The 15,456-nt window shown below is 38.1% G+C and overlaps 2 protein-coding genes across 9 annotated transcripts in view; both read right to left on the bottom strand.

Annotated features, from left to right (window-relative positions):
* opa1 (OPA1 mitochondrial dynamin like GTPase) overlaps positions 1-5,947 on the bottom strand; it is a 41,080-nt gene extending 35,133 nt beyond the window's left edge. For 3 of the 7 annotated variants that reach the window (XM_036141097.1, XM_036141096.1, XM_036141095.1), the window contains exons 1-5: positions 5,746-5,947; positions 3,141-3,465; positions 2,851-2,947; positions 1,178-1,285; positions 152-205 (exon numbers count right to left, since the gene is read on the bottom strand). In XM_036141097.1, coding sequence (XP_035996990.1) covers positions 152-205; positions 1,178-1,285; positions 2,851-2,947; positions 3,141-3,465; positions 5,746-5,774 — 613 coding nt within the window. In that variant the 5' untranslated portion in view covers positions 5,775-5,947. The remainder of the gene's footprint in view (positions 1-151; positions 206-1,177; positions 1,286-2,850; positions 2,948-3,140; positions 3,466-5,745) is intronic. The other 4 variants (XM_036141101.1, XM_036141099.1, XM_036141100.1 and 1 more) reach the window with 3 other exon arrangements.
* Positions 5,948-9,091: 3,144 nt separating this feature from the next.
* atp13a3 (ATPase 13A3) overlaps positions 9,092-15,456 on the bottom strand; it is a 53,010-nt gene continuing 46,645 nt past the window's right edge. For both annotated transcript variants that reach the window (XM_036141103.1, XM_036141102.1), the window contains one exon: positions 9,092-13,988. In XM_036141103.1, the coding sequence (XP_035996996.1) occupies positions 13,791-13,988 (198 nt within the window). In that variant the 3' untranslated portion in view covers positions 9,092-13,790. The remainder of the gene's footprint in view (positions 13,989-15,456) is intronic.

Below are 15,456 nucleotides of genomic sequence, written 5' to 3' on the forward strand. Positions count from 1 at the left end.
CCAACTCTGTTCACCACTAGACCCGAACATTAAGACGATCCAACCACAGACGACCACAATCCTGTGGGATGTCCATAAAGTGCACAGAGAGCGACAGAGAGACAGAGAGGAGGGCTACGGGCGGCTCTACCAAAATACAGGGTTTACACACCTAACAAAAGCTGCAGACCAGACGCTCCTTTGACTGCACTACCCAAACTCACACCTGTGAAGAACGTGGAGGACAGGAGGGCGGGGGGGGGAGGGGGAGAAAAGGAAGAACACAAGATGAAAATCATGAAGAAGACAGTCACGGGGATGGTGGTCAAACCAGGAACTTGGCACAGTAACCACGGTTAATAAAAAGCTGCGCATGAACATAAGCTTTAGTTGGAAAAAGTCACTCAATGAGAAACTGATTAGCTCTGATCGGTGATTAGCAGCTCAAGAAATTCAACTAAACTTCTGTTTGCAAACCCAACAAACAGCTTTTCTGCTTTCATTCAAAAGTTCCCCTTTTTCGAAAGTACCTCCGGTAAACTTTGTTGTAGTATTTATGAATAAAACGAAAGACTTCACAGGTAAACGGACACTGGTGCTGGCCGGTGTGATCAGCGCATCTCCAGCCGTTTTATTTAGTAAACTCCTGCCTCTGTGTTTCATCAGTCCCGTCTGTGACTCAATACCTCCAAGCAAAAGCCTTTCAGATAAGAAACCTGGAGTTTAAAAAGGGAAATTCTGCAACGCTACAAAAAAATGCAGTGACGCAAAAAAAAATAAAAAATAAAAAAAAAAAACCCAGTGAAAAAGAACTTAAAGCAAACCATTACATTTTATGTCAGGCAATCAAAAACTGAAGCAGTACACTAACACGGAGTCAGACATGGAAAACAGCAGACAGGAAGTTGATTTAGAGACAGGCTGCTTTCACTTTGAAGGCACTTAGAGCTAGAGGATGAAACAAACTATGGATTGGCACAAATGTTAAAAAACAAATAAATAAATAAAAATAAATCTCCCAAGATATAACGCTACCTTTCCGCTAATAAATCATGGTCAGCTTTATTGGTTATGGTTGAATGTGACTGCGTCTAGAGCGTACGCTAATGACGCCACTGTAACCCTCATTCATGTGTGGCACTGAATTAGTTGTTTGATTTTACGCCGCAGGGCGACTACTAATGTTGAGTTTACTCACCGGAGGAAAGGAGACTTTTAAGGAAAGTGAAGTTCTCTCCAATCTTCTCAAAGTCAGGCAGAAGTTTAGCGATTTCCTCCATCTCTGGTAGCGCTTTGGCCAGTTTGTCTTTAGAGAAGAGAGACGACAAGCAACACTAAACTCAACCGTGGGAACAGCCGCACTGCAGTGAACGAATCTGCCACAGCAACAACACATCCAGGATATCTGACATGGAATTATGCATTGTGAAGGTCCATAAACGCAAACATTTTTATGTAATCGATGGCTGATTAAGTTTGAAATGTGAATCCGGAAGAACTGATAACATAAGCTGTTGGTCAAGTGCATCCGAGGAACTTCGTCAAACCCAAAAATAACTTGAAAATATTCGACACTGCTGGTGTAAAAGCAGCCTAATAGTAGCTGTAGCTCCTCATGTATAAACTAGGGCTGGACGATATAGAAAAAAACATTGATAAAATGGAAATATTGATCAATATCGATAATTATCACCAAATTCAAAAATGTATATTTCATATGCAGCCCTGGCCATTTTATGCTGTTACTTAATGTCCTATTTTTTGATACAGAACAGACAAACACTAAATTCAAGCTCAACCCTTTATTCAACCAACTTTTTACCAAAACTACAAATTTTTTAAAAAGAAAAAAAATAAAGAACGCGTGCTCTCTGAACCCTTTGAAGGGGGCGAAGCTTAGCGACTGAGCTTTCCTGGGTCTGCGTTGTGATTGGTTGGGAGGATGTAATGACTGTAGTATTAACCTACATGGCTAAAATGCAAAAGGAAGGAAAACTGTTCTATTGAACTTTTTATTGACACTTTTTTTAACATCAATATACGTCTATCGATCGATATATATCGTTATTAAATTTTCGTCCAGCCCTAATATAAACCATGCATTATTAAAGTATTCCCACCCAGTCAATTTGTCCAGAGTTCAGCAAATTACCACAAACTTCAGTTTGGTTTACTTGGACTTTAGGGGACAGACCAACACAAAAGAGCACATGATTATGAAGTAGAAAAGAATTATATAGTTTTCCTTCTTTTAAAAATAATAATCAGAAAAGTGTGGCATTCTTTTGCATCTCCCCCCACTAACTGAGTAAATACTTTGTAGAATCACTTTGTGAAGCAAGTACAGCTGCAGATTTGTGAGGCATGCCTCCACCATCAAATCTTTTGCCGATTTGGTACAAAAACAGTTCAGGCTCAGTTTGCTTCACCAGATTGGAGGGAGCGTCTGCAAACAGTGACTTTTATGTCACAACACAATTTCAACTGGACTTAGGTCTGGACTTTGTGTGGGATATTCCAACATATGGACATCCTTTGACCTAAACCATCCTATTGTAGCTCCGGCTGCATGTTTAAACTCACTGACCCTCAACTGACCTTTGAAGGCTATTTTATGCCCTAAGGTTTATTCAGGGGTATCAGAGTGGAGAGGGCTGACTATAGCTGGCCACACACATTTCATATTTGAGAAAACATGATGTAAACCATTTGCCATTTTTATTTCCACTTCATAATTAAAATCCAGTAAAAAGATTTGAAATTTGCGGTTGAAATGTAATTCAATTCAAAAAGACTCAAGGGGTAGGAAAATCTAGCACGACAAGGACAACAACTTAACAAAGAGATCCATATGACGTTAAATGAACTTACCGAGGTCAATTTGGTCGCTTAGTTCCCAAACAAAATCAGGGATGACCCAGTTGTATTCACTAAAATCAGGCAGCATGTCTTTCCACTCTTCATAGGTCTGCGGAGTAAAGGACATTTTTTTTTTTTTATTTGCCTTTACCTGCCGCCTGTTCACAGACGCGCAGCAGTTTGCGTCCCATCTACACTGCGCTACATTAAAACTGCCGATGAAGCAGAAATCCTTGCTTATATGATTCTGCAGCCAGCAGAATAAACTGACAATAATAGAAATGACAATAGCTCCCACTGACCTTCTTAGCGGTGTAGCCTCCTCCCACGGCGGTTCCCAGCAGGATGTATCGGAGCCTCAGCAGCCGAGCTGCCAGGCTGGCCACCCAGAAGTTGCGCTGCTGTTGGTACCTGTGACCGCCGGACCTTGGGGGAGGCTTCGACGGCCGCATGGGCAAGCGAGACATGGAGGTGAAGTATCGAGCCGCTGTGCGATGAGGAGTCCGGTGAGGGTTACCGTTTCCAGAGTAACGGTGGTGGATGGCACGAGACAGAGGATGGAGCTTCTGCAGCGGGAGCCGGAATCTCACCCCCATGTTGGATGAGACGAGGTTCCTGCAGGCCACGCTGAGAGGAGAGAGGGACAGCATTAAAAGCTGTGAGCCGTCTGTTTTCAATTCATTAATATACAAAGTTTTATTAGATGCAGGACGCATGAGACGAACACACACGGGACGTATGGTGCCGTGCAAAACTAGTCCCACCCCATCGTTACAGTCCGGCCTGTAATTTAAATGTTGTTTTATGTTATGAGATGGATCTGCAGAAAAATAGTCTTGGGTAGTGAAATGAGATGATTAAAAAAAGAATAATAAAAAAAGAAAAATAACTTTGGCAAACATATATATATTTCCGTTCTTTTAGTCGCTTCACAATGAAAAAAAAATGTAACAAAGAAGATATCTTCAAAGCTGTTGACTTATTCTGTAGATGAAATGGTGAAGATCTTTTCATTAATCCATTTTAATTCCAGGTTGTGAGGCAACAACACATAAACAACACCAAGGGGTGAATACTTTTGCAAGGCACTGTAGAAATGTGAGTCACATTTTAATTTTATTGCGATTATTTAGAGTTCTATGAATGTGTTTTGGATCAGAATTGATATGTGGATTCATACCGTTTTTTGTTTATAAGAAATTGCGTCACATTTGTGTGTCGTAGCTATGAGAAAGTGGCAGGTCAACATACAAGATTTAGTGTTATTAAAAGTAGTGACTACCTTGTTGCCCAGTTTCTGGGGTTATTTTTATCCACAAAAAGGAACATTAAAACATGATCAGGATGGAGGTTTGGTGTATATAACCTTATTTTATCATGATTAAATGGTTTTGATCCTTTTTTTAAAGCAAATAATGTGGCTATATACCTATAATTTAGTCAGTGTGTAATTATAGTTAGTTTGAATAATTCTTAACCTTTTAGGTCAGACAATACCATGTTTGACTTGCCGGGAGATGAGAACTTGTTTACTCAACTAAACAATCTGTTAATGTTTTCAACTTCCAGTTTTCCAAAAGTCAATTGATTTGACATATTCCTAAATTGTCAGCACAAAGTCCAGATTCCACAAATAATTGAAAATGGTAGGTCTCCTAATTTCAAGGGTTGACCATGTTTTATTCGATAAATGAGGCAAGCTGATGTTTGTCTGGTTATTTTAGGTTATGACAAAATGTTGCGGCCTTTAATGACGAAACGGAAACTTTAACAGTAATGATCATGAGCTTTTAGCTAAAACAAGAACTATTACAATTAATACAACCATTGAAAACCATCTTCAAAGATCAGTAAGTGAATATCTAAATAAAACGTTTTAAAGTGAAATATTTTTTGTGATCAGGGGTCACAGCTTTTCACTGGTTGCCGTGCAAACTGATCAGACCAAAGTTAGAGCAGAATTTTAGCCTTAAAAATGCTATAACTGCCTCTGATTTCAATCTACTAGTGTCATCTTTGTATAATTTGAACAACAGTATGTTGCTCTCTCACATGAAATCGTTACTTCTTCCATAAAACCCTCATAATTTAGCAAGCATATCAGGTTATGGGAATTATTACATTTTATTATAAAACCGATCGGCCACGGTAACTAGAAAAATGGCTACTCTGGGAAGACCTTGCACTGCAAAAACTGATCTAAAAATAAGTAAAATGTTCTTAAAATGTGTGTACTTGTCCTAGATTTGAGCAGGTAAATACGATTATCTGCCAATAGAATGAGTATTTTGACCCCTAAAATAAGCTAATTAGACATCCTGCACTTGAAGTAAGATGATGGAGATGGATTGTTCCTATTTTAAGTGCAAAAATCTTATTCCATTGGCAGATAATCTTATTTACCTGCTCAAATCAAGGACAGATAATCTCATTATAAGAAAATTTTACTTATTTTTAGTTCCGTTTTTGTAGTGTGGTAAAATATTCTGACTCCGATTGTAGGCAAAACACGCTAGCAGCGTACATTGACAGTTAATACTTAGCAACAGCTAATAGGAAGTCAACTTATATTAAAGCAACAGTAGATTATTACGATCAGATTGAATAGAAATCCACTCACCAACCTCTCGGGTTAGCTGCTTACAGTCAGCTAGCAGCTGTATAAACTCAGTACCAGCAGCACCAGAGGGAAATTCGGTTTAAAACACGTTTAACGTGAAACATACATGGAATATTCACGTAGCCATTCGGGTTTATCGGGTTTGTATTTATTTAAACTAGGGCAGCGGCTATGCGTGCCAGAGCAGAGCTAGCTATACTGACATCAGCTGTCAGAGGACCCCTCCGCTCCTTATCACCGCAGCTAGCTTGCTGTGTTACCGTTACCTTCAGGGAAACGGGACTCACCGGGCAGCTGAGCTCCCGACACGCAACATGGCGCCGCTAACAGGAGGTGAACGTTGCTCTCTTTCAGATTTTTATCTCCCGGCACAGTTCAATTCATCTTTCCGAACGGGACACATCTGCTTGCCTCTTATGGCAACTCACTAGCTCGCTAGCAAGGACACAAGCACAGTGACAGTTCCACTTCCTGTACGCGGTACTACTTCCAAATGTGCACTGGCAGAAACAAACGCAGCGGCCCTTTAGTTCCGCTGATCTATGAACGCTTCATTACTATGGAACCTATTCCTAGCCTAAGAAATGGGGTAAAACTATCGCTTTCCTTGGATTAAGCGACTCTTTAGCCCCAGACACTGTGAGAAGAGTCTTGCCTAAAAAAATAAATTAAATAAAAAATAAGAACTGATGTGCTGTGGTTCAAACAGTGCAGCCATCCAAAAGGACATTTTGGAGCACTTTATGTTTCCCTGCCAAGAAGCTTTGGGGGGATATGCTGATTTTATTGCAGGTCTTGGCACCTGATAACACTGCAAAACATACCAATACATAGTTTAATGACCACGATATCACACTGTGCTTGACTGGCCATCAACCTGACCTAAAACCCACAGAGATCTGCATGGCTTATAGTCAAGAGAGTGAAGAGAGACCAGACCCAACAATTCAGATGAGCTGAAAGCTACTAACAAAATAACATGGGCCTCCTTAACAACACATACACCACATACACTGATTACATGACCATCAAAAAACAAAACCCCTTGCCAAGTATTGGATGCATATACTGTATGACACGTGACCTTTTTAATTGGAAGAGATTTCTGTATTGCAAATCCTTCACTTATTGGTCTTAGAACTATCAGCACTGGTGTCCCTCAGGGGTGTATTCTCTCCCCACTTCTCTTCTCCCTATAGGTCCAACGTAAATTACAGTATCTCAGCAGACCTGTGTGTGAGACACCTGAACACTGGAGATGAAACCAGTCACTGGTATGATCCAGGACTGTGACGAGTCTGCACAGGAACCACCCTTTCTAGTTGAGGCCATTACATTTTTACAGTGGGGAGAACAAGTATTTGATACACTTGCAAAGCATCTAGAAGAGGTCTTTCATTCTTATTTTAGGTATTCTTCAACTGAGTGACAGAATCTAAAACAAAAATCTAGAAAAATCCCATTGTCTGTAATTAATTTCCATTTTATTGCATGACATAAGTATTTGACACATCAGTAAAACAAAACCTAATATTTGGTACGGAAAACTTTGTTTGCAATTACAGGTACCAGACATTTCCTGTAGTTCTTGACAAGGTTCGCACAAACTGCAGCAGGGATTTTGGACAATTTCCTCCATCTAGATATTTTCCAAATCCTTCAGGTTTCGGTGATGTCACTGGGCAATACAGACTTTCCGCTTCCTCCAAAGATTTTCAATTGGGTTAAGGTCTAGCGACTAGCTAGACCACTCTAGGACCTCGAAATACTTCCTTAGTTGCCCTGGCTGTGTACTTCGGGTTGTTGTCATGCTGGAAGAAGCATCCACGACCCATCTTTACTGTCTTTAGTGAGGTAAGGAGGTTGTTGGCTAAGCTCTCCTGATCCATGGACCAATCCATCCTCCTCTCAATACGGTGCAGTCCTTTCTCCTTTGCAGAAAAGCATCCACAAAGAATGCTTCACGGTTGGAATGTTGTTCCTGGGGTTTATACTCACCCCTCTTCTTCTGAGTGGAGTTTAGACCAAAAAGCTCTTTTTTGACTCATCAGACCAAATGACCTTCTCTCACTCCTCTGGATCATCAAGATGGTTATTGGAAGCTTTAAATGGAACTGGACATGTGCTGGTTTGAGCAGGGGGGACCTTGTGTCTGCTGCTGGATTTTAATCCAGTGTGTTACTAATGGTCTTCTTTGAGACTGTGATCCCAGATCACTTCAGATTATTGACCGGGTCCTGCAGTGTAGTTCCGGGCTGATCCCTCACCTCAGATCTTGCATGGAGCCCCAGATCAAGGGAGATTGAACTGGTTCCATTTTCTTATTATTGTGCCAACAGTTGTTGCCTTCTCACCAAGCTGCTTGCCTATTTTCATATAGCTCATCCCAGTCTTTTGCAAGTCTACTATTCTATCCCCAATGTCCTTATAAAGTCTTTTTTACAGATGAGTTCAAACAGGTGCAATTAATACAGGTAATGAGTGAAGAAATGTGAAGAGGAACCAACAGGCCTGTGAGAGTCCGGTTTCTTACTGGTTGGTAGGTTATCAAATGCTTATGTCATGCAATAAAATGCTAATTACTTAAAAACCAGGCAATATCATTATCTGGATTTTTATTTTAGATTCCATCAATCACAGTTAAGGAATACCTATGATACAAATTAAAGACTGCTACATGTGTTGCAACAGGAAAACCTGCAAAATCAGCAGGTTTTCTATACTTGTTTCCACTACTGTATTTTACTAAGTGATTTTTGTACCAGGTGCAATTTATAAACAGTGTTAAATCAAACTATAATATTTGGTCATTATTAAGTTTGTTAAAAAGTATTTTGTTGAAAATTGTCTGATGCAAAGACCGGCTGTGCAAAGCAGAAAGGCTGTGGTTAAAGTTTCATGGTTAAACACTTGATACCGGATATTCAAATGTGAAGACATGATAAAACAATGGATAATGGCAATTTGAATGAAGATGTGCATTTCAGAGCTAAGGTCAAACTGCACTGTAAAACATGCTAATGACTAACAGAGATCCTGATCCTTTATGAAAATGTGTCTGTAGTCAGTTGCATCACCTCATAGGCTGAAGCTACCACTTTAGATCGATGCACTAAGCAATAGAATTCTGAATGTGTTCTTATGAAAACTGAATTTGTACAAGATTGCAACAATCCACAGGTTTTCTAAATTTTCATCAGAACAGCTCCTTGGACTTGCAAAAACAGAATAAAGGATACATTTTTTTGAGTTCTTTGGATTGCCAACTAAATGCTTCCTGGTCTATTACAAAACATTAGTTCTAATAGTTGGCCATAGGGACGGGTGATACAGACGTAAAATTTTATAGGGGCTATTGGGATAAGTGACTAAAAAACTTCTCACCAACTTGCACATCCTTTTATTTTACCAGAGTATGCTATTTTTATGAAGTGTAAAGTATTATAGATATGTTGTTAAACTGACTTTTACTGCTGGTACACCTGAATTTCATAACTGTGACAATAAAAGATCCTTTTATTCTCCCAAACCCGATTAAATCTAATCTACCTTTCAGTATAGCTTGGTACTCTTGCTTTTAAATGATCAAATGTACATTAAAAGTGTGGAGGAACAAAACCTTAGTCGTTCCAGTTGCTTAAAGAACATTTATTGAAAAGAAAAGCAATTCAACATAAAGCCATAACAATCTTCAGAGAGAAACAAAAATCAAAAATAAATACAAATAAATTATAAAATACAAAAATTGTCAAAATATTATCTTTATCAATAAAAAAACAAAAAACAAAACATACATACAGCCCAGGTGACCCTCTTGGTGAGGTAAGAAAGCTGAAAATATTGAGCACGTTAAAGAAAGTCAGAGCTAGGTTGCAGGCAGACTGATTAAAAAGATGCAATTAACAGCCTTTTTCTGAATTAAGCATTAAACCCAAGTGTAGTTATTTATTTAACATAAATCATTCATCCACTGGCAGACCCAATGTGAATGCCACGAGTAACATTTAGACATAATGTAAATGTGAGCCCAGTCTGAAAACAACAGCCGGTAAAGATATTTAAATATCCCTGTTGAAGGTTTGTTGGATTGGAGGGAAAAACTAAAGACAACAGTAGCATTTACAATTTTTCTGAATAAAAAGGTGCAGATATGACACAGCTCAGTGAATCGTTTTGCTCCTAGCAGCAGTTTTTTTTCTGTAGTAATGAGATCATGATAAAAGAGCAATGCACATTTTGTTTGCCAGCTACATTTTTTACATGGATGCAAACTGATGTGACCAGACAAACTAGAAATGTGACACAGGCTGCGTTCAACACCAAATTCCCTTCTTGTCAGATTTGTTTTATCAATTAGAAAACTTTGATAAAGAAAAGGAAAACACCAAAAAGAAGTCCCAACTTCTGGAGCCTGCTGGAGTAAATGATTCAGGTTTGATTGATTAAATCTAAACCCCAAAACAGACATGGGCTGCAATTCGTTTATCCAATGTTCTCACCAGACTGAAGGAAATGCCCAGGATTGATGCCCAAATAGAGAACAAAGACAATCATGGTACGTTACATAACCTAGAGCACAAAACAGTCCAGGGAGAAAAGAGAAAAAAAAGAAAAGAAAAAATTTGACAGCTGATTGTGACAGTACCAAAAAGTAGAAAAAAAGCAAAAAAAAAAAAAAAAAAAAAAAAAAAAATACATCAGCCCTTTTATAATTCAAAATACATCTTATAATTAAACCTTTAAACTCTTCTGCTAACAAGAAATGTACACACCCATATATACAGATAAAACTCAAAACACAAATATTATTTTCAACTACTTAATGTCCACTTGATGCGCTCTACCAAATGTCACTCAACTCCTGGCTTAAAAAAAAAAAAAATCCCACTTTTCTTCTCTCACGCTCTTTATTTTATTTAAACAACCAGAACAAATGTGGGGGAAAAAATGTCTTTGGGAATCAGAAATCAGTAATTTGCGGGTTTGCATTGCATTACATTCAATCTTAGAAAAATAAAGAATTTTCAAAATCACGTATCACTCTTTTAGAAATGTTATGTCATATAATCTATATTTAAATTAAACAAAAAAAAAAAGGTCTTGGATTAAGAGTAATCTGCTTATTTATATAACTCAAGGTGGCATCAAATCCACTTTATTTCAATCCAACATTTTCCCGAGAAAATAGAAATATATTATCCAATCACAAAATGATGGTCACATTTAAGCTCCTCTACTGGCTTACTTATTTTTCATGTTAAATGAAGAGCGCTGAACCCAAAATATAGCCCTTAACGCTACACAGGCAGGATATGTGAAGGATGTGAATACAGCTATTTAATCAGGATCACTCACTCATAAATATTTGTTACGAGAGAAAAAAGGGAAAAGCCAGACGCGGCACACAGACGAGATGCAAAATCCCCCCCCCATTCACCAGTTTTATCTAATCAATCTTCCACGGGAAGAAAGTTTGCTTTAAAAAAAGCCGTACTTCTGACTCCAGGAAACTATCTGAAGATGCAGGAAGCTTTAAGTCATCTGGTCTCATGCATTTGGTTAACGCTTTACAGTAACCAACCAGACACATGCCGCTACGCAACTATTTTAATCACCCTTTACCTATTATACAACTATGTTAAATGTTTGAGTCCTACAGTAACGCCACATGCCGGAAGTTAAATGTCTAGCATCGCCACGGTCAGGTGAACCATGGGCAGGCTGGCTTCATGCAAGTCTCTGTCTGCTGCTGGCTTTCAGTGTTTCACAGACAAGCGAGCACCAGTTCAGTCTACAAAAAGCTCTTTACACACTAGAAAAGAGTTTTACTAACAAAGGAAATGTTGAAGCAAGCATGCTTTGTAAGGTTTAGTTAAAGGGTAAACTCTTCAGTCAGAATTCAAAGCACACAGAGCAATGTTCTTTTTTTTTTAAAATAGTTAAGCAAAAAAATAGCATTAAATGTGTTAGAAATGACATGATAAATGCCAGCACTGTCAAAGTTGATATGGATTCAGCGATCGGATTTAAGGTGCATCTAAAACCTATAGAAAACTGCTGGGAAGCTTTAACTGAGCTAAATTTGACGTTTCTTTATCAATTATTCCATATTGCAGAGCGATGAAAACGAGGCCCATATGGTCAAAGAATGGATGAAATCGTCTCTCCCGCCCATTTTTTTCCATTCCTCAAAGACAAAACGCTACGACTAAAATTTGACCATAACAGCGGATATCATGCCACAAGACAAGACTGAGCCGAAACATCTCAAACTGTTAATGAAACTGCTCCATACGTCACAGTTGTTAGCGAAATGGAAGAGAAATGCCACCTGAAGTCAACCCTGGCATTATTCTGCAACTATTAGACAAAATGCCCTTAGCTTTAACCAAGTCAGAGCCATTTTCTGTTCTTCTGGGGGTTTACATAAACTTTGTGCCCACACAATATGAGAGGCACGTGAGAGCAAATGTACAATGCATAAATTAGCTTCATCAGCTAAGAACCCCCCCCCCAAAAAAAAACAAGTTGTGCCATTTTAAAACATTCCATCTTTTCCCTTTCGAATCTGTATGCCTTTTAAAGACAGAACATCTAGTTTTATACTTAACCTCAAATGTGGTAATGCAACTAAACTATGCAGGGACCAGAACACCCCCCCCCCCCTCCCAAACAGCTGCCTAAATGTTTCTCTAGGAGTAATTTAATGCAAATCAATCATCCTTATTGTTATACTTGGATTTTTTTTAACCCCATTTCAGTGAGGACTTACCATATCCCTAAGCTAATGCACAAATTAGTCAGTATGTATTTACAAACATACATATATTTTGAGATGCAGAGAAGTTGGCAGGTGACCATATCAGCCAATATTAAGCTCATTTGGCTCAAACCGTCTAGTTTGATTGTTTTCTAATGAGTAAACGCATCGTGTTTAAGAGCCAAACGGTGGCGCACTATCATCAACACTGTTCAGTGTGGAAGTTGTAATTGTGAAAGAGAGAGAAAATGTGCATTTGATTACTTCTTTGTTTTGACAATTTCTAAACACTAAATCTATTACTGTTGGAAAGTCTGTTTATTTATAAATTTCTAGGAAAATCTATTTGTGGGTTGAGCCCAATGCATTTGCCAGATCCTCTCCTCGCATGTCAAACTGCTCCACCGGCCATTGACTCTTACTTGCTCTCACTTATTGGATTATGTTCTTGAAGTTTAGAGAAACAAGACATATTTACAATTTAATGGATTCAAACGGTCCTGAAGGGCCTCAAGGAATCCCGCACAGCCACAATCTCACTTCGTCCGTTAAAAGCTGGTTCTCACAACTTCCCCACGGGCATAATGCGCATAATCAACCCTGCTGCGCAACCCACAAATACTTCATCTTTTCACACGTGGAGCTATTTAAAGGAAAAGTTAACAGGCAGTTCATCGCAACAATGAAACGTTGAACAAAACAGAAATTTCGGCTACGTTTATATAACGGTTGTTTCACAACACAGCAGTTATCAGAGTCTATAATAATCATCTTTTAAAAAGGGAATGGACAATTTTATATCAAGTCAATCCATCTATATTTTCATCCATTAACCTTTTTTCTAAAGTGCATTCACTTTCGCATTCTCTTCTCCCTTTAAATGTTTTCCCATCTACAACCTTTTTTGTTCATTTTAGTTATTTTTTTTTTTTTTAGAAAAGGGTAAAATTAAAAGCCTCGTTCCTTGGGTAAAATAGGTATCAATCCTACGCTGCACAGCTTCACTAAGTGTGTATTTGTACTTTTTAAGGACTTTCACATTATCTGTCAATCTCATATCAATTATTGTGGTGTGTAATAAAATCTGATGGAGAAAAAAAATAAATCTTATGAAAAATAACACGGTCTATATACGACACACATCTCTGAAGTGTACCTCCATATGGTTTGCCCTCACAGATAGGTTGAGAGAGTGATGAACCTACACCAGAAAGGGTCAACGCACAACTTTTCCTCTGACTGCAAGTCTGATGAACGCTACTCTGATTTGCTAAAAACAGACACCACATAAATAATGACATTCAAGTTCAACAGCAACAATGTTTTTTTTTACAGAAAAGCAAAAGAAAAATGAGACCTGAGAGCATCGGTACAGAGTGTGATGGAGAAAACAGGAGTGCTCTGAAAGTTATGAAGGTGATCGTTTTGGTATTTGTGTGAAATTATGGAGTTTTTGCCTGAAGAGTGAAAGCTGTCCAGATAAGGTGAATGTGCATTTCCCTTAGTACTCCTCATATGCATGTCTCCCGTAGGAGAGCCAGGGATCCCGTAGTGTTGGTGAGCGTGGGGGTGCTAGGAATTGATGATGATGATGTCATAAACGGAGCCGTTTTCAGGGCGGGGCTTGGCTTCAGTGGTGGTGGTCGGTTTTGGGGGCCAGTCTGGGTCCAGACTTAGCTCTTGGGCAAGATGCATGTATCGAGCTTTGGGCGCCGTCTTGCGTGGGCACAGCCAGGACAGACACTTGTACCCCTGCAGGTCAATCAGCCCCTGAAAATTCCCAGGTTGTAAAAAAAAATTAATAGATGAATAAACAGTTGCATCAAAAGAAAAAAAAAGGGGGGGGGAAGAAAAAGAGGCTGTTAATTTATATTCAGTTCCTGCAGATCAGGTGTTTTCAGGCTATTACATTTATTGCATGCAAAACGTTAAACTCAAGGGTCCAGTTCTGTGATAAACAGTTAAAATTCATACATGCATGTTGTTCAAACAAAAATTTAGCATGAAATTAATTTGAAGGAGTTGGTTGTCAACAGTTTAAGTGAAGCAAACTCCTTGAAAACAAGCACATGGAGACTGAACACAGATCTTTAAAGATGGCCACACAGACACACTTTAAAGATGCAAATAAAGAATGCTTTTCCCAAGCTCTACAATGACAAAATAAAAGGGTCAGGCTTTTTTTTTTTTATTGTGACATACCTGAGGACATCTAACAGGGAAACTAGGCTAAGCGCAACAAGCTTTAGGTCTTAAAACAAGAAGCTGGCAGCACAGCAGAAGCTAAAGATAGTGGCAAGCATTACAGGATATTAAAGGCTGAAAACCAATTAAGCAATTTATAAAATATAAAACAGCCCTTTTTTACAAAACACGTCTGGAAGCAGAGTTGAATTTTGAATATGATGCAATGATTTCAGCTTAATTTAAACGTGTGTTCAAGTTGAAAACATTTAAAGAAATACTTTTGTAAAATTTACTTCTACATTAATTTTTATGCAGTTACCCCAGATTTGACTTTTAAACGTTTCCTCTAATATTGAGCTGCTCAACACCCTTAGCAGGCATTTATACGTACTAATGCTAATCCAGCTAACTGCTAATGTAACATGTACAAGTCGGCATATAAAATTTTTTTTACCTATCAATTCATTATCTTAGGCAGAATCAGGAAATGCCATTAAAACTGTTTTTTTTTATACAGAAACTTGGTTAAGTTTAAAACAAAAATTATTTTATGAAAATGTTTTATCTGTGTTGTAGAAAATAGTAAAAATAATTCCAACATTCTATACATGTTTAATTTGATTTACCATGTTCATTGCATTTATCACATATTTACTCATTACTATTAAAACAAATGTTAGAAACTAACATCTGTTGTCTTTCTTCCCTTTGTTGTTTGATGCTTGTTTTAGGTGCTTGAACCTGACATAAAACGAGTCTTAATGTTAGTGCACTGGCTTGGGTTCATCAGACCGAGAAACATTAGATATGCGATAACTCACTTCATATATTTTTAAACATTTTGCAAAATCTTCACTGTTTTTGTTACAATTTAAAGGTTTTTCTTCTGCCCTCACCAATATTTGGTCTTTCAATAAAACATACAGTTTAAATTTACCGCAAATCATTGCAATCCTTTTTTTTTCTAATTATTTTACAGATCATGGTAAAAAAAAAAAAAAAAAAGTTATTTAGGCAAGCAAGACTAAAATAAAAACAGAATAGTCGGCAG

This window comes from Fundulus heteroclitus, chromosome 9, assembly GCF_011125445.2.
Source record: "Fundulus heteroclitus isolate FHET01 chromosome 9, MU-UCD_Fhet_4.1, whole genome shotgun sequence".
Classification (NCBI taxonomy): Eukaryota; Metazoa; Chordata; class Actinopteri; order Cyprinodontiformes; family Fundulidae; genus Fundulus; species Fundulus heteroclitus.